This window comes from Myxocyprinus asiaticus, chromosome 9 (genome assembly GCF_019703515.2).
Source record: "Myxocyprinus asiaticus isolate MX2 ecotype Aquarium Trade chromosome 9, UBuf_Myxa_2, whole genome shotgun sequence".
Taxonomy (NCBI): Eukaryota; Metazoa; Chordata; class Actinopteri; order Cypriniformes; family Catostomidae; genus Myxocyprinus; species Myxocyprinus asiaticus.
In genome coordinates, this window is record NC_059352.1 from 24,440,787 (window position 1) to 24,461,014 (window position 20,228).

The window sequence follows — 20,228 nt, forward strand, 5'->3', positions numbered from 1 at the left end:
TTTAAGCACACTTCCTGCCAAAGGATTTCTAAATAAATAAATAAATACAAAATTGGATTTTAAAAGAACATATGGAATTTCTATGATACATGCAAAAAAAGAGTAGCTTTGTTCAAACGCACATTTTCTTCTTTTGCAGGTTGTGTTTAGTATTAGGATGTATTTGAACTGATTTAATATCACATGCCTTCAAATTCTTTTGTCATCTTATTGACATAAAAATAACTTTAGCTTTTGAATTTAAGACTACTTCAGATAAGATATAAGATAATACGGCTCAGATTATTTCTAAGGAAGAGTAACATTTTTGGACATAAATCCTAAATAGTATTCTTGTGAAAGAACTTATAGTCCAACTTATAGATGATAAAGTAATTGGCAAAGCCAGATTCCCACTCTGGTATGTTGTCGTCCATTTGACTAGTAAGAAGAGCCTGTTGGCAGCTTTTGGTCTAGAAGAACCAAAGGTATCTTTAGTTGCCCAAAATGAATGTGTTCTGCTTTAAACTTCCTAAACCACAGGTCAGACCACATTATTATGCATCTTAGCTTTAAATTATATAAAATAGAGTGTTTCATGAGTCCATTTCACACAGAAAATCACTGAATGCAAGAAACCATACATTCTCTCACACTTAGAGCATACCTCACCATTCTCAATATAGGCTCATCTAAACCACACAGTCTAAATGACATATAGGCCATTATAGTTGATGGAGAGACCAATGCTTTTCTGAGGTTGTAGGTCTTAGTAATGTCCCCACAAACCACACACTCTGTTATGCTCCTGGCCTGCTAACCACCCTGAGCCACTAGATTTTGTCTAGTGGTCCAACGCCCTCCTGTTAGTAACTTGTTGCATGGGTGTACTCCGCAGGGCAGATTTGCCTGTTGGGTAACTGTCATAAGTATGCATTACATACAGGTACATGGCCTTTCTGCATAAAACATTTCTATCACTGAACACTGAAAACATGGGCATTTTTTTTTTTTTACCTTTAGGGTACAGCAACTTGTCACTGGGGCTTTACCCTCAAAGGTACACCCACTGTACCTTCTATACACCTTACTAATACACTATATTGCCAAAAGTATTCGCTCATCTGCCTTTAGATGCATATGAACTTAAGTGACATCCCATTCTTAATCCATAGGGTTTAATATGACGTTGGCCCACCCTTTGCAGCTATAACAGCTTCAACTCTTTGGGAAGGCTTTCCACAAGGTTTAGGAGTGTGTTTATGGGAATTTTTGACCATTCTTCCAGAAGCGCATTTGTGAGGTCAGACACTGATGCAGGACGAGAAGGTCTGGCTCGCAGTCTTCGCTCTAATTCATCCCAAAGGTGCTCTATCGGGTTGAGGTCAGGACTCTGTGCAGGCCAGTAAAGTTCTTCCACACCAAACTCGCTCATCCATGCCTTTATGGACCTTGCTTTGTGCACTGGTGCGCAGTCATGTTGGAACAGGAAGGGGCCATCCCCAAACTGTTCCCACAAAGTTGGGAGCATGGAATTGTCCAAAATCTCTTGGTATGCTGAAGCATTCAGAGTTCCTTTCACTGGAACTAAGGGGCCAAGCCCAGCTCCTGAAAAACAACCCCATACCATAATCCCCCCTCCACCAAACTTCACAGTTGGCACAATGCAGTCAGACAAGTACCGTTCTCCTGGCAACTGCCAAACCCAGACTCGTCCATCAGATTGCCAGATGGAGAAGCGTGATTCGTCACTCCAGAGAACGCATCTCCACTGCTCTAGAGTCCAGTGGCGGCATGCTTTACACCACTGCATCCGACGCTTTGCATTGCACTTGGTGATGTATGGCTTGGATGCAGCTGATCGGCCATGGAAACCCATTCCATGAAGCTCTCTACGCACTGTTCTTGAGCTAATCTGAAGGCCACATAAACTTTGGAGGTCTGTAGCGATTGACTCTGCAGAAAGTTGGCGACCTCTGCGCACTATGCGCCTCAGCATCCGCTGAACATGCTCTGTCATTTTACATGGCCTACCACTTCATGGCTGAGTTGCTGTCATTCCCAATCGCTTCCACTTTGTTATAATACCACTGACAGTTGACTGTGGAATATTTAGTAGCAAGGAAATTTCACAACTGGACTTGTTGCACAGGTGGCATCCTATCACAGTACCATGCTGGAATTCACTGAGCTCCTGAGAGCGGCCCATTCTTTCACAAATGTTTGTAGAAGCACTCTGCATGCCTAGGTGCTTCATTTTATACACCTGTGGCCATGGAAGTGATTGAAACACCTGAATTCAATTATTTGGATGGGTGAGCGAATACTTTTGGCAATATAGTGTATGTACCCTTTAGGGACAGATACGACACTTAAGGTACACCGAAATGCACATAAAGGCTGCATAAAAGACATCCAGTGGTTATATCTATATATTCAGAAGCGACGCGGTTAGTGTGGGTGAGAGAGAGTCCGTTTTTACCATAAATTATCCTCCCTGCCACATAGGTGGCGATATGCACGAAGAATACAAATCGCCAATAAACAAAAGAGATTGATGGTGAAAAAGGACTTAAATATTGTTCTGTATCTCACCCACACCTATTATATCACTTCTGAAGATATGGAATTAACCACTAAAGACTTATTGATTACTTTTATGCTGCCTTTATGTGCATTTTGGAGCTTCAAAATTTTGGTCACCATTCACTTGCATTGTGAGGAACAACAGAGCTGAAATATTCTTCTAAAAGTCTTTGTTTGTGTTCAGCAGAAGAAAGAAAGTCATACACATCTGGAATGGCATTAGGGTGAGTAAATAGCCTAATGAGAGAATTTTTCCTAAAACTATCCCTTTAAACTAAAGCTTCAATAATATCTGTCTACTGAGTTTTAATTAGGTCAGATGAAAATATAAAACAAAATCTAAAGGGAAAATAGAAGATTAATTTTGACACGTACAGCACAGGAACGCATGGGACACTAAACGGGTAAGCAAGTAACGCCAGTCTAAATGACTTTACGGTTCTAAATGACATGACGGTTAAATCCAAATCCAGCTGCTCTGGAGAATCCATGACGGTGTTTGGATGGCGCGCCTCCTACTTTTCACTCCTATTGTGATGCTCCGGTTCACAGACACTCACGCGCACTCTTTACCCAGCACCAACAGCCAAAGAAACGAATGCGGTCCTCTTTACAAACGTTTGAGTTTTTAAAACTATGCCTAGATGCAACTTACTAAGGCCGCTGGAGTTCGAAAAGTTGGAAAAGTGAGAAGGGAAAGTTGAGAAGTAATCGGTGAAGTTTTTCGGTGTTCCCGTGCTGGAGCGCATCGAGCCATAATGGCGAGCCGCGCGCTGACAGGATCCGTGATTTTACCTCGATTCTCCTTCGCATCGTGGAACACACATTCCCGAACGTACTGGAATAACTTAAAGATTTTTAGGTGGATCCTGGTTGCCCAGTTGGTGTTTGCTTGTGGTGGATTTTGTGGTGCAGATAGTGAGTTTTCTATCCTGGAAGAAGCTCAAGTTTTGGCTGTGCAAATGAAGAAGCTGTCTACTCAGGAGCTCGGCGTTCTCACCATGCAGGTAACAAAACAACACATTAGTCAAACTTAAGCTTTGTATATTTTATGCAGTTTTGCAAATAATACCGTTTCGGGTTTCCCCCCACAGATGATGCGTTGTTGTGGGGTTGCCTTGCTCAGTTGATCTTGAGGAAGTGTGAAATAAAGTGCAAGTTGTGTTGTAGTTGATGGTATGTTGCAGTATAGCAAGTTCTGTACTAATATAGCCTATTATGCTATCGTGCATTTGTATAATTGCGTTTAAGCTAAGAGTTGTGGAAAGGACGAACCTTTTGAAGTTATTGGGACTTTTAAAAACACGTTGACATAATGACAGTCATCACAGTTGTAGGTTATTGATGTGTACCGCATTCCTGTATGCATTCATTAATTCAAAGTCTTTATGTGATAATTGAATACAGAGATTTAAAGGCGGGATTTGAGAGATTCTTCTTTGTTACTTCCTTTTTGGTATTTCATTCGTCAAGAAATACCTGCAGCCCATTTGGTCAGTGTGATCATGTCTTTATTTTCCAAATACACAATAACGTGTTTACGTAATTTTGTTGTTGCTTTTAGGTGAGCGGTTAGAATATTCTTTTATAGGCCTGTTTGAAATACAATTTTAAACGCTATAGCCGCATGGCACATTTTCTCAAGAAATGCAGCTTTTCGTGTTTATGTGAGGCATTTGTGTGTTTTGGTTACTTTATAAACCAATAATATTTATTATAGTAATATCCGACCACGTCTTATTCGAGAAAATACCCGTTAAAAGAAGTATACGATGATGTGGCGCCGCCAAAAATCACGTATATTTATTTTACTCCGCAGTGTGTGCAGGTTCACATGACTAATTTACACCAGATTGAAAAGACTGTACCAAGGGAGTACTATGATGTACGGATAGCTACTTTATTTTTTGTTACATTGCGGTAATAAGAATTAAGGGGTAAAATGTGTGTTGCCTAATTGTCGTAAAATAATGTCACAATGTAAACAAACTTAAGGGTAATTTCCTATTTGTTTCTTTTGATTTTGCAGATAAATAGGACCATTTTCTTAACAGGTTTCGTGAGAATCACCCCAGAGCATTTAAAAGTGTGTTTTCGCCACAAATTGCTAAATTTGTCATGGCGCTGCGATGTGTTGGTGGAAAGCGCGCACTTCAGAGGGAGCGCGCACAGAGGTGGTCAGTAGGGGGCCAGCCCCAAATGGCCTTTCACCTGTGCCACACTATACTGCTCTCCTAGCTCCTCCTTTCTTCTTTGTCACACTCAGATGTTAATAATCCCTGTCTCCCTCTCTTTCAAACACATACTGTGTCTCGTTTGGAAGGATGCGTCCTCCGGAGGTCGCATTTGTCGGCCGCATACGTCATCGAGGCTGTCTCGTTTCATAAAAGCGAGTAGGACACTTCGAATGCAGCTTTCTTTCACAGGAATTCGGAAGATGCATGAGGTGTATCCTTCGTGGGCACTCATAACCCACAATATTTTGCTTTAACGGAAATGTAAAAAAATAAATAAAAACAATGACGCCAATTTACCTGTAAATATGATGTTCAAACGCAAGTAATGTTAATTCCCAAGTTGAAGTACCTCAGTAGATGGGTGCAGAATATATAATATGTATAATTATATTATTATATAATTAAAATAAAGTATTAGACTAAAATTACACCTGTAAAATCTGTTTTTTCTCTTTACATCATTATAACTCTCCTAAAATGTACCTCATACATTCCCTTCTTAAAGGGACTTTGTTCCCTTCTCACTCAAAGCGCTCCTGCTTGTTAAAGAGTGGCATGCTGTCATAGCAACCATGTTACGTTCCGTTTCCGTTTGTCCTAGGAAGGCCGTCTCGTTTAAACGAGGCTTGTTTAAAGGAGGACACTCGGAATACTGCAGCCTTCAAAGGACGCGTCCTACCTAGCATGAAGCCTTCCAAACGAGACACAGCCATGAACTCACACACTCCTTTCCCTCTCTTAATGCTGCCTTTGGAGATGTAATTGGCTGTAAATCAAACGAATGAGTTACTCATATAGGGACATTTTACAAATTGGCAACCCCCACCAAATATCTGTTGTTGAGATCAATTTTCCTTTCATTTGTCTTGAGCTGTGCATTTAGCAAGAGTCATTTCCCACAAAACTCGACTATCTGCTTCCAATTTAAATATTGCTGTGCCCATAAAAACATATCAGGCCTCATATGGCAACAAACTCTTTTACACCTGCATCCTATTCCTAGCTTTATTTCAAGGCATCAGATGTTTGTATGAGGCCCACCCCAGTGCTTGTTAAAAGTAATTTGTCATTGTTAATGTGATGGCTTGAGGCTTGAACTGATTTTCGAATTAAGGCTCATTTTGTGTATGATAAAACTGAATGCCACTGTATTTGTTTAAGAAACTATATTATTGGGGGCCTGGGTAGCTCAGCGAGTATTGACGCTGACTACCACCCCTGGAGTCACGAGATGAAATCCAGGGTGTGCTGAGTGACTCCAGCCAGGTCTCCTAAGCAACCAAATTGGCCCGGTTGCTAGGGAGGGTAGAGTCACATGGGGTAACCTCCTCGTGGTCGTGATTAGTGGTTCTCGCTCTCAAGGGGGTGCGTGGTAAGTTGTGCGTGGATCGCGGAGAATAGCATGAGCCTCCACATGCTGTGAGTTTCCGCGGTGTCATGCACAATGAGCCATGTGATGAGCTGCACGGATTGACTGTCTCAGAAGCAGAGGCAACTGAGAATTGTCCTCCGCCACCCGGATTGAGGTGAGTAACCATGCCACCACGAGGATCTAGTAAGCAGTGGGAACTGGGCATGCCAAATTGGGGAGAAAATGGGATAAAAAAAACCTATTATTTTCCCCAATCATTTTGCTTTCATGCATTTATGAATCCCACAATTAAAACAACAGTTCTATTAAAAAAATTTTTTAAAGACATTTTTGTCATGAATCCAATAATTCTTAAATAATTGTAGGTAGAGATGGGTATCGATACAGATTTATCAATTTGATTCTGGTTCATTTGGGGATATTTAGTTATAATGTCCCAATTTTCTTTCTGCTAATGCTGTAAATTATACTGGAAACCTTCTAATTTGTTCACTATGAAAACATTCATTTTAAAAATGAATGACAGGGCCCAAGCTATGCAGTTCAATTGCAATTAATACAGTATAATACTAATCAACACAACCAAATTTGAAGTAAACTTTAAAAGTAAATAATCGATCTTGGGATTTTCAGAATCAGTATCAGTATTGTTCAAATGAAGATCCTGATTAAATGGTAAAATAAATAGTTTTACCCTGCCTTAAATGTAGGACAATAGCCCTATTTTAGATGTTTTCTTGAATTCTGACTTAATCGCAAGCAGTCTTATTTAATCTGGCAATTTCTCACCAAACATAGCCTATCTTATTTAAGATGGGGTGCTCACATAAATACTGAAAACCACCTGTTAAAAATAATCAGCACTGAGTGTCGTAAATATCAAAATCAAATCATTTCAAATCACTTTTATTGTCACACAACCATATACACAAGTGCAATAGTGTGTGAAATTCTTGGGTGCAGTTCCGAGCAACAGCAGTCGTGACAGTGATGAGACATATACCAATCTACAATAAACATCAAATTTACACAACACAATTTAAAATCCAATATACACATAATTACACACAACACAATATACAAATAATAACATACAATGTACATTATACAATACACACAATATAGAATACACATTAAATAATAAAAAAAAAATAGTATATATAGTATATATAAAATGTACAGTAGGTTGTATTGTACTGTATTGACATTCAGGCTGTCGGTTGATAGTCAGTTGCCAGTGTGTTGTTAAGAGAGAATATAATTTATGACAGTCCAGTGTGAGATAATAAGATTAATAAAGTGCAGTGCTGATGTATATTGATCGTGAGAGATCAAGAGTTCAAAAGTCTGATTGCTTGGGGGAAAAAGCTGTCATGAAATCGGCTGGTGCGGATCCTGATGTTGCGATACCGCCTGCCTGATGGTAGCAGTGAGAGCAGCCTATGACTTGGGTGGCAGGAGTCTCTGATGATCCTCCATGCTTTTTTCACACACCACCTGGTATATATGTCCTGGAGGGAGGGAAGCTCACCTCCGATGATGTGTCTGGCAATTCGCACCAAACTATGCAGGGCTTTGCGGTTGTGGGCGGTGTTATTGCCGTACCAGGCGGAGATGCAGCCAGTCAGGATGCTCTCTACAGTGCTGGTGTAGAACCGTGTGAGGATGTGGCGGTTCATTCCAAACTTCCTCAGCCGTCAGTGATGTGGACACCCAGGAACTTGAAGCTGCTGACTCTCTCCACTGGTGCTCCATTGATGGTGATGGGACTGTGTTCTCTTTCTCTTCTCCTCAAGTCTACCACAAGCTCCTTTGTCTTACTGACATTGAGGGAGAGGTTGTGCTCCTGTCACCAGCATGTCAGAGTGTACACCTCCTCTCTATAGGCTGTTTCATCATTGTCAGTGATCAGACCTACCACCGTCGTATCATCAGCAAACTTAATGATGGCATTGGAGCTGTGTGTTGCCACACAGTCATGTGGGCTCTCTCCACTGGTGCTCCATTGATGGTGATGAGGCTGTGTTCTCTTTCTCTTCTCCTGAAGTCCACCACAAGCTTATTTGTCTTACTGACATTGAGGGAGAGGTTGTGCTCCTGACACCAGCGTGTCAGAGTGTGCACCTCCTCTCTATGGGCTGTTTCATCATTGTCAGTGATCAGACCTACCACCATCGTCATCAGCAAACTTAATGATGGGATTGGAGCTGTGTGTTGCCACAGTTAAAACTGATGTGTTGGTGGTATTTTGAGATTGGCTTTGTTAAAGTCCCCAGTCACAATGAATGCGGCCTCAGGGTGCGCGATTTCCTGCTTGCTTATAATCCCGTACAGTTCCTTGAGTGCACGGTCTGTGTCGGCTTGTGGCGGGATGTACACAGCAGTGATAATGACCGCTGTGAATTCCCTCGGTAGCCAGAATGGTCGACACCGAAGCATGAGAAATTCCAGATCAGGAGAGCAGAAAGACTTGATAGAATGTACGTTCCTCTGATCACACCAGGATTTGTTTATCATAAAAGATACACCACCACCTCTGCTTTTACCTGAGAGGTCTTTCGATCTGTCCGCTCGGTGCACAGAGAACCCCGCGGGTTTGATGGCTGAGTCTGGAATCTCCGCAGACATCCAAGTTTCTGTAAGGCAGATAATGCAGCAGTCCCTCGTCTCTCGTTGGAAACAGATCCGCGCTCTCAGCTCGCAGAGCTTGTTGTCCAGAGACTGAACATTTGCCAGTAGAATACTGGGTAGCGGGGGTCGATTTGCGCAACGTCTTACTCTGATGAGAATGCTGGCTCTGTTTCCCCTTTTCCCTCTGCTTTTCCGTGGCCGGGCAGCCCAGACAAAGGGCTCCACTGGCGTGTTTGTAAACAGCGGGTTGGCATTGAGGAATTTGAAGTCCGGTTAACGGTGTGCAATTGCAGAACCAATGTCCAAAAGTGTTTGTCTGTTGTAGACAATAAGGCAGACAACATCCAAGACAAAAAACATAAGAATTGTAAACAAAACAAACGAAAAACTACAATGTTGTTTCGGAGCTCGCAACGCAGCAGCCATACTCGGCGCCATCTTGAGTCCACTCCCACTGAAAATAACATTTCAGATTGTGTATATTTGCTTTTATATTTGAGATATTACTCTTCAGGCTTCACTGAGCTCTCGCTGTTTCTCCATCAAGCCATTGAAGATGGCTTAAGTTGGGGCTATTTGAGCTCAGGTCTCCTAATTGAATTAAATGATTGTAATTCTGAATCAACCTGTTAAAAAAGTAACCAAGACTGGTAGTGGATTGATGATACAGACTTAGTTGGTGCTCGAGCTTTTCTTTTCTATCTTTCCTATTTGCAATATTCTTCCGTGTAAATTAACTTTATCAGAATCAAATCTTATAAAGCTGCATGTCATTTGTGATATGATTGTGATGAAAAATAGCGCTGTAGTCATAGAAATTCGACAAGCTTTTTATGTGCACTTGAAATTTACACCTGCAGGACTAATGGGTTTTCTTTATTCTTTGCCTTCACACATAATAGTGACATTTTGATTTTCGCAATTGTTCCTCCAGAGAGGAACGTGATTTAGTAAGCGGCCTTTGTGCAGGGTTTATCAATGGAAATTAGTCCTGGTTTGAAGGACTTTTCACAGTCTCTGGGTGGGATGATCTCTGATGAAATAGCCCATTGAGACAGAGCCATTGCAAATGACCCATCCAGTTAACGACAGTCCATCCATCAACTCACGGCCACTGGGGCCCCTTCAGAAAATTCTAGTCTGATGGGCCACCCCCTTCTCACGCTGTACTAGTCACACATCTATAGATTACTAGGCAAGTTCTTGTAAACTAATTCAGTTACAGTGTTACAGTGTGTAACAGTGGTTTTTCAGCCATGCTTAATTAGCTCCAGATTATTTTTGTGTTGATTGTACTTTTTGTGACCTTTGCAACTACTGAATGTTTAAGTGCACACACCTATCTGTAGGAAGAGCCACTGGTCTTGCTCAGAGTAAATGTGACCTGCCATTAATTTTATGGGATTATATAATTGGTTTTCTTTGAGATTGTTAGAAGATTATTATGACTTAAACTTGGCCCTTGCAAATTTGGTATACCATGGTACTGAATGATTACCTTCTTTATATTCCATGGTATTGACATGGTACTCCAAGGTTCTTCCAAGAATACAATGGAATTTCCATGGTACACCTCTGAAAAACCATGGCATTTCCATGGTAACATTTTGCAAAAAGATAAAATGAAAACATATTAGTGAATACCAAATGGGGTTGGGAACCGAGAACCAGTTCTTGTTCAGAACTAGTTCCATTTTCTCCCCTTTTTGGAATGCCCAATTCCCAATGCGCTCTAACTCCTCGTGGTGGCGTAGTGTCTTGCCTCAATCCGGGGGGCGGAGGACTAATCTCAGTTGCCTCCGCTTCTGAGACCGTCAATCTGCGCATCTTATCACGTGGCTTGTTGAGTGCGTTACCGCGGAGATATAGCCCGTGTGGAGGCTTCACGCCAAACTCACCATGTGCCCCACCGAGAATGAACCACTTTATAGTGACCGCGAGGAGGTTACACCATGTGACTCTACCCTCCCTAGCAATCGGGCCAATTTGATTGCTTAGGAGACCTGGCTGTAGTCACTCAGCACGCCCTGGGATTTGAACTTGCGAACTCCAGGGGTGGTAGCCGGTTCCATTTTTTTAAAAATACCGGCATAATTATTATTTTTTTGTTATTATGTGACTCAATTTTTTTAAGACTATATAATAGTCTATAAAATATTTTTGAAGACCATGCGTTCTGTTCCATTCATCTGTGCTTCGTCTAGCAGTTTAAAAGGAAGAACTCACCTGGTGTGTGTGCAGTACTCCAGAGTGTTGCGCACTGATCATGTTTACATGCACTTAACAAAACGGTTTATTCCAAGGTTTTTGCAGAAATCTGCATTCTGAAACATCATGTAAAGGAGAACGCTGATTTCCTTATGCCACTTAAGGGATTAAGAGAAAGTAGTTCCTATAGTTCAACTGGTAGAGCATGGTGCTATCAACGCCAAGATCATGGGTTCGAAGGAACACACAAACTGATAAAATGTATACCTTGAATGCACTGTAAGTCGCTTTGGGTAAAATTGTCTGCCAAATGCATAAATGTAATGTAAAGGTTTAACACACCTGGGTTTCTCCTGGAGAATGCTGCTTATGTGTCTGTGTAAACTAGAGCCCGACCGATATGGGATTTTTGAGACCGATACCGATTTTAGAGGGTGAAAATTCACCGATTACCGATACGGTGGCCGATATAGTTAATTTTTGAGCCGGAATGAAAACAGACCTTTTCTATGTGGATTGTTCACCGATTTTGCACCGATATGACTATGCAAAGGTACTAAGAATGCTGCTTTCTTAAATATTTTTTATCAAAGAATATTTGACATTATTATTATACATTGTCAACAAATTCTAGAAATGAACACTGAGAAAATAAAGAATAAATAAAAATACAATAAATAGCTTAATAAACATCAGTACTGTTTAGTGTAAGTCAAATGCTGACCATTAAAATAAAGAATAAATAAAAATACAATAAATAGCTAAATAAACATCAGTACTGTTTAGTAATATTCCACAAACTAGTTAGCAATTTAAGGAGAAGAGATCACTCAAATCCACACCGTTTAACTCCGCCCTGTCTGCAGAACCACGTCAGCTCAGAGTCAGCTCTGTAAACAGTGGAGTTGGAGCGCACTCTGCTGGACAAACTATGCTATGACACCAATTCTAAAGCATTGTTTTCTGCATTATATGTTCTGAAAAAAAGTTTTCATATCGGTGCATATCAGTAAAATATATTGCCGATACCGATATATCGGTGAAAGGCTAATATCGGCCGACCGATATATTGGTCGGCCACTACTTACAAGTGGCTTTCTTGTGGCCACACAGCTGTTTAGTCCCAATCCTGTAAGTTCTTGTCACATGTGTGGAAATGCTCTTACTTTCACTACTAAACATAGCCGTGAGTTTTACTGTCCATTTTTTATGATGCGACTTCAAGCGTTTTAGTGATCTACTAAAACATTACTTCTGCGAAGCTGATGGATCACCACTATCCTTCCAGGTATTAATAATGCGTTGGACAGTTCTTAACCCAATTCCAGTGATTTCAGCAATCTCCTTAGTTGTTTTCTTTGCTTGGTGAAGGCCATTAATTTGCCCCTTCTGAAACACAGTAGCATCTTTTCCATGACCACGGCATATGTCTTCTGACATGGTTGTTTAAGAAATGAGAAGCTACACACTGCATCAGTTAGGGTTAAAAGAATTGTTGCCAGCTGAAACATATTAATCACTGCAATAATGATCCAATCATAGGCTCTTAAGTATCTGCTTATTTAAATACAAACGGCGACTTTTTTGTTTTGGCAAGGCAGTGTACTCTGACAGTGTTTCCTGCAGCACATTTCAGTGGCAGTGCTGCCATCTACTGAATTTACAGCGTGAAACACAGCGCGCCCAGTTTTGTCAAATTCCTGAACAAATTATTCTAATGAGCTGGTTCTTTTGAATCTACAAGACGAAACATCCGGTTCTTCTGGTGTAGTCCGATTCACGAATAAATGACTCTTATGAGTCTGTTCTTTTTAGTGAATTTAACAAAAACTTATACATCTGTCAGAGCAGTAACTGAATTAATCTTATACTGATGCGCAAGATTTGAATGTCCCAAAAAAAAAAAAAAAAAAAAAAAAAGAACGGTTGAAGTCTCACCAGCATAAAGTACAACATTAAGCTACATAAGTCTAAATAGTCTTTGGAACTGTTACTGTTTCTAATGTTGTAGTTGAGACCTGTGAGACTGCAATCAGGCAGTGCAGTTACTAACTGGTTGTTCATATGACAATGTAAAGTAAATGTACACGAGTTTGGTTGTAATCAGTGGAATTTTATAAAATAATAAATGAATGAATGAAATGAAATGTCATGTAATGTATAGTAATATAAATGTTATCAAACTTCTTGTTTTTTTAAGATTTTTTATTTAATATATGGTTAGGATAAATTATTGGATTTCATTTATGCATCTTAAAAGATTGCAAACATGCCTTATACAAGAATTGTATTAAATGTATTTTTGATTTGTTATGTCTGCTCTTAAATGATCTCATTATTTGGCAACAGGCTGCTGAGGGCAGTAAATGCAATTATAATTGCATTTCTTATTTCCAAATAAATCCTCGAAAGTAGTAATAGAATCGTTAAGAGGATTCAGAAACTGAACCTGAATCGTTAAAAGCAATTGGAAACTGAACCAGAATCGTTGAGAGGAATCGGAAACTGAACCGGAATCGTTAAGAGGAATCGGAAACTGAACCAGCATCATTGAGAGGACTCAGAATCAGAACCAGAATCATTAAGAGGAATTGGAATCAGAACCAGAATAGTTAAGTTCCTTAACATTCCCATCTCTGGGGCCTGAGTAAAGACGCTGACTACCACCCCTGGAATCGCGATTTCTAATCCAGGGCGTGCTGATTGACTCCAGCCAGGCCTCCTAAGCAACCAAATTGGCCCGGTTGCTAGGGAGGGTAGAGTCACATGGGGTAACCTCCACGTGGTCGCAATAATGTGGTTCTCGCTCTCGGTGGGGCACGTGATGAGTTGTGCGTGGATGCCTCAGGGAATAGCGTGTAGCCTCCACATGTGCTATGTCTCCGCGGTAACGCGCTCAACAAGCCACGTGATAAGATGTGCGGATTGATGGTCTCAGACGTGGAGGCAACTGAGATTCGTCCTCCGCCACCCGGATTGAGGCGAGTCACTACGCCACCACGAGGACTTAGAGCGCATTGGGAATTGGGCATTCCAAATTGGGGAGAAAAAGGGAGGAAAAATAAAAAAAACATTTCCATCTCTAATACCATAGTACTTTTTGGTTTGTTAGTGAAACATTTTCCTTACTGTTTACCTTGGATGAAATTAGCATTCAAATCTTTCTGCAAACCATTAAAAGTTTTTTTTATCAAATGCATAATGGGACAACAAGCCACAGTAATTGCTGGAGATTAAACGTTATTACTGGCAGAGAAATCAGCTATATTTTATGCTTTAAGAAGTATAAAACTTCGATGACCTTGTAATCATCGTTACAGCTTTTAAAAAAAGTAACCCTTTTGTGTTGATACAGTTTTTTATGTACTTTGTATTATCACTTTGGAAAGCCTATTCAGTATTATATAATAATGAAAAAAGTGTGAATGAGAAGAAGTGTCAAAAGGGAAAAATGGCTGATTCAAGGGGAGGATGTAACATAAACCAGTGACATAACACAGCCATTTGGCTTGAAATGATAGATGATCTTGCAGGACTCATAAGGGGCTTTTCACACAGGAGTTTTAGCATCCATCTGCCCTATCTTTCAATTATTTTCTATGTAAACATGTGATAGACAGACGTCTTTGACAATTGGGCTGCATTTTTGATATTTTTTCAGTGTCTCGTACCAGAGCGATGCATTTTTCAGACGCCGTATCAAGTTAAAAAGAACTTTAACTTTTAAAAAAGCGTCTTGAGACGCTTTGCTTCTATTAGTTCTGTTCTGTTAGTTGTGCTGCATCTTGTTTTTTGTTGTTGTTTTTTTGGCTAAGAATGCGTTTGGTCTGTTTCATAGCTGTTAAATGTGTATTATGATAGAAATATGTACACCAAATACACAAAATATTGTGGTGGTTGTGAGTTTTGCCACAGTATCACATGATGAGGTACTTGAATTCTTTGTTTTCTACCAATTTTCTCACACACAAAAAAATCATAATCAAATATGAAATTTAAAGTTGCTCAGAATCTATCAACAATTACCTCACAATCAGTGAGTTGCAGGCCTAAGGGAATCCTTTTCCCCTTCTCTGTCCATCTGTTTTATTTAAATCGTTACTACGGCAGCAGTAGAGTCATCTTTTTCGGTTTTCCCCGTACACTTTTTGTTGTCTTGTTTTTTCCCATATCTTTTCTAATTTGTTTCATCCCATTGTACCTGTCCTTTTGTCTCCTCAGTGATTTTCAGTATCCTGTTAAAATCCCTCCCTGTTGGGATACCCGACTTGAGTTAACAATCTAAATAGAGAGTTTCTCGCCATCTACAGCAAAGCATTTGTATGCTTAGATTGGGCTTTCGGTCAGGGAAAAAAGGCCACCCCGGCTGAGCTCGCTGTCTATCACCATAGCAAAGTAAACCCCAGCGAAGCCATAGTACTGTATTTTTAATTTACGCAAAACTTCACTGAGAGAGCTTCTCATTGCATGGTTAGGATGCGCCTGTTGAGAGACCTAGTTAGAAAGTCTGCTGTGTAGAAGCTTTTGAGAGGAGGTCTTTCATTCACAATCTCCCAGAGGCAAACCCCCCACCCTTTCACTTGGAGAAGAGCCTGCCTTCTGTAGTGCCTTTTATTAACCAGGAGCTGTAATTAACCGGCCTTATTGAATCAGTTTGGGCTCTTTCTCTCACACATGTAGTGAAGAATAGAAGCTTCATGGGAACTGGCCTTTGTGCCACACTCAAAAGGTTCTTTCAGTAAGTTCCTACTGGGTCGACCTGGGATGGGACATTGGGCCTTATCACAGAGTCTTCAATAAGGAGGTCTTCACACACCCTGCTTTATCCCAAGGGGGATGGGCATATGAGACTTGGGCACCACAGTGCTCTTAGAAGTGTGTCTGTGTTGGTGTTTGTTGGATGACTATGCAGGATGGCTTGGTGCTTGTTCCCTCTTCAACCTTTCTGTTTTTTGGGACAGTGATCTCCCTCCCCATTTCTCCTCTGATACAGCAGGCCTCACATTCAGAGTGAGAGATGAGAAGGGCCCTTACTGCATTTGGACCAGACTTTTTTCCATTTAACTTTTTCTGTTTCTTTTCAAACCGACAGCTCCCCCTCTCCATAGTCCAGACTGTCCTGATAACCCTCTTGTGCTTTTGTTTGTCTTTGTATAAAGAGTAACAGAAACTGATCAGTTTGAAGGGTTTGGTGTGAATTAAGGATCAGGTTTTTAGACACATTGGCTTAGTAATGCATATCGCGATCTTAATTTGAATGATCTCGATTCTTAAATTCCAAGATCTATGTTTTACTCTATGCGCAACCCCCCACTACAATGAGAGAAAATCACGTGCATTTGCAACCAAATTTCATGCGACTAAAAATGTATATATTTGGTAACTGGCTGGTAAATGTTTAGATTTCATTCACCTGTGAATTAATTGTGTAGCATAGTGATGGAGTATTCAGCAGTGAGATCCTTTCACTGCATGTTGAGAGTAAAAGTTGTTCTGTGTGTGTTCAAAGATGAATAATGTATCTTTTAATACCATTTCTGTTCTTTAGTCATTTGTTGATCAAAAAAAAAAAAAGAAGAAATATTTAATTCTAATCAAGCATAGCACAGATGAGGTAAAGCCACTCAAGGCTCTCTCGTTAAAATGTGCTCATTTACAGACGCTGTTTATAGAAATGCTGGGTTTCCTTAGAGACAGTACTGTTTTTTTGCACGTTCAACAAATCAATGTAAATACCTGGAAATAGTACACATTATTATTAATTATTATTAGTATTAAATTCAGTTCAGTGTGTTTTAATACATTCAGGCTGTGTTGTAAATAATTGACATTAAATTACTGTTAATGTATTAATGTTTTACACTGTAAACTGTAATAATTTCAGTTTACTTAGAAAACCTGTGGAAACTGATTGCCTCAAAAATAGCAAGCAAATTAGTTAATCATTTTTGAGTTGATAAAGCTTACTACAACTTTGTATAGGTAACTTGTGTATTTAACCAGAAAACTTGAGTATTAGTAACTCAATTTGACAAGTTGAACTTAGTTCAGCCTACTTAGAGATTTAAGTGAAGCCAAGTACACCAAACTCAAACAAAACAGTTGTCTTAACTAGTCTACTTGTTCACATTACTAGAATAATATGTGGAAACTAAAACTCATGGAAGTTTTTCTCAAAACCCTTAGTTGTTAATACAAAGACAGACAACAGATTGTTGGGACAACACAACACTAGACCATTTATTTTTTCCATAAAAAAATGTTAAAGTTATTCATTTTTACTGTTATTACTTATTACTTTTATACTGTCAAATCAACATCTTAATTGAAACTGTAAGAAAAAATGCATATACTGCACTCAGGAAATAAAATAAAAAGTCCAAAGTCCTTTTTCTGTCCAATTTTGTAATTCAAAACTTGGCTGGCAACACAAAATCACCATTTGAATAAAACTAAAAGTGTTCTTTAATTCTTGAGGATACTCCAAATTAAGTGCATAGATCAGGCTGAACAGCAGGCACATGGTTTGTGGAAGATTTTCCAGGTTATCCACTGCGAAAATGAAAATGATTGCGGTACATGTGGAGTCAAGGTGCACTGAGTAAGGAAAGGTGCAAGAGTCCTCAGGAGTCACTGTCAGTATGCCAATGGAAATGCGGGACATCTCTTCATTGCCATCACAGTCTTAAAATCAGGAGTGGCATATGACAACAATTAAGAGTCAAAAAAAGTCACACATCACATATCTTAAGACCCTTTTCTTTGTTATACACTCACCGTCCACTTTATTAGGACCTGTACACCTACTTATTCATGCAATTATCTAATCAGCCAATCATGTTGTAGCAGTGCAGTGCATAAAATCATGTAGATACAGTTCAGGAGCTTCAGTTAATGTTCACATCAACCATCAGAATGGGGACAAAATGTGATCTCAATGATTTCGACAATGGCATGATTGTTGGTGCCAGGCGGGCTGGTTTGAGTATTCCTGTAATTGCTGATCTCCTGGGATTTTTATGTGCAACAGTCTCTAGAATTTACTCAGAATGGTGCCAAAAACAAAAAACATCCAGTGAGCGGCAGTTCTGTGGACGTAATTGCCTTGTTGATGAGAGAGGTCAGTGGAGAATGGCCAGACTGGTTCAAGCTGACAGAAAGGCTACGGTAACTCAAATTACACTCTGTACAATTGTAGTGAGCAAAACAGCATCACAGAATGCACAACACATCGAACCTTGAGGTGGATGGGATACAACAGCAGAAGCCTCAGCTTTCCGTTCTTGGCTGACAGAAGTGGAACCTGATGTGGTCTTCTGCTGTTGTAGCCCATCCGTTCAGTTGAAGAGGGTACCAAACTGCGAATCCCGAACAAAACAGTTTGGTGAATACATGTTTACACATTAGCTTCCACTCAGCTGACAAGGTATGAAAGTAGCTACATGGTTAGCTAGTTAGCTATAAGCTTATTGTCATGGAGAGTAAAAGATGGACGTTGTTATTTACTTTCCTGCATTGTGTCTCACCAACTAGGTAACAACGTAGCGTGAAATCAACACTCAACAGGCACAATCCACCACCGTACTGTTGTCTGCTGAGCTGCAAAAAGATGCTGTGATGTTTACCTTTCAATCTGCTACGTTACTGACTGCACTGACAAACTATAGCTGGCTATCAGCAAACAGATGTGAAAACATGAGTGACATGATTGTCAGGGACAGGGTTAACGTTATATTGAAAAGGGAAAATGATGGGGTCCTTGTTTATTAACTTTCCAGTATGTATTTCACAAACTAGTTAGCAACTTACCGTGAAGACACTGCTTAACACCGCACTGTCTGCAGAACCACCGTCAGCTCAGCTCTGTAAACAATAGAATTGGAGCGTGCTCTGCTGGACAAACTACGTTATGACACCAATCCTAAATTACCCCAAGCATTGTTTTCTGCATTATATGTTCTGAAAAAAAAGTTTGGAAACATATACGCAGATATCGATATATCTGTGAAAGGATAATATTGGCCGACCGACACGAAACGACATGTTCTAGAATGTTCTCGGAGTGCCTGCCTCATGGTTACATGTCCGTTAACAATAAACCACGCCCCTATAACTGAACAAAAATAGCTTGCAAACTGTATATAAAAGCCAATGTTCAGTAAAAACCCATGTCAGTAACCTAGCTAGCAAGCCACTGCTCTAAACTCATAAAATGTGCATTTCCCTTTCCCCCACAATGAGCAAATTAAATTATTTTAATATAGGTTTTACACATGATAAAACAAGTATAGCACTGTGGGTACGTAGTTTATACATGTTGCCAACATACCTTGTCACACTGCGGATATTTGCAACAGTGTAAATGAGACTTTAGTCCAACTCTCTTGATGTTCTTCAGTAAGGTTTACTAAAGTTGTTTAGTTATCCACCTGAAAGTTGACATAACTCAGTCTAATCAAGTAAAATCAGCACATTTGCCAAAATCAGTTATGTTTACTAGCTTTTCTTAAGTAGGTTCATTGATTACTTTTTACAGTGATAGTATTTCTTATAGAACAGATTCAAGATTATTAAAACTTCACGCTGTAGATTGTGGGATATTTCAGATCATTTATTTATTTTAAGTCAACTAATAACATATAGCTGTGTGAATACAGTTAATAGCATACCTCTACACTGGTGATGGTGAGGATTCAGGTGACTGCCCTTACAAAAAACTAGCTTCAAACTTGCCAGAAATTTGCTGCAAATTTGTCATTCATCATTTTCACATGCAAATGAGCTTGTGATTCAGCGCAAATGTTTGCCAGAAGTTCGCAGTTCTGCAGCGGTAGTGGTGAACCTGCAGCAAACCTTGGGCAACAATGGACAATTTGCCGCAAGTTTTGCGCAAAGCTCATTTGCATGTGAAAATAATCAGGTTTCGGCAAGTTTTGAAATAATTAATGACAGTTAATTGATTATCAATTAATCACTAACATCCCTAATTACATTGACCCCCTGTTGTGAAGGGTGCACATTCTTTGTTGCTGACGGGACGTGACATGCAGTGCACAATTGGTAATGCACCCTCTAGCAGTGGATTATTGTGTAGACCATCTTTTCTCTATCTGCTGGCATGATTACTGAATGCGTTTGGGCTGAAACTGATTAATCGGCGATCGATAAGCTTAATCAATAAAATTATTACAGACGAATAATTGATCATCAGTTAT

At 39.9% G+C, this 20,228-nt stretch overlaps 1 protein-coding gene across 1 annotated transcript in view; it reads left to right on the forward strand.

Annotated features, from left to right (window-relative positions):
* The first annotated feature begins 3,132 nt into the window (after positions 1–3,132).
* The window catches only part of LOC127446327 (VWFA and cache domain-containing protein 1), a 144,484-nt gene continuing 127,388 nt past the window's right edge, over positions 3,133–20,228 (forward strand). Inside the window, exon 1 of the mRNA XM_051707148.1 lies at positions 3,133–3,572. Within this exon, the coding sequence (XP_051563108.1) occupies positions 3,324–3,572 (249 nt within the window). The 5' untranslated portion in view covers positions 3,133–3,323. The remainder of the gene's footprint in view (positions 3,573–20,228) is intronic.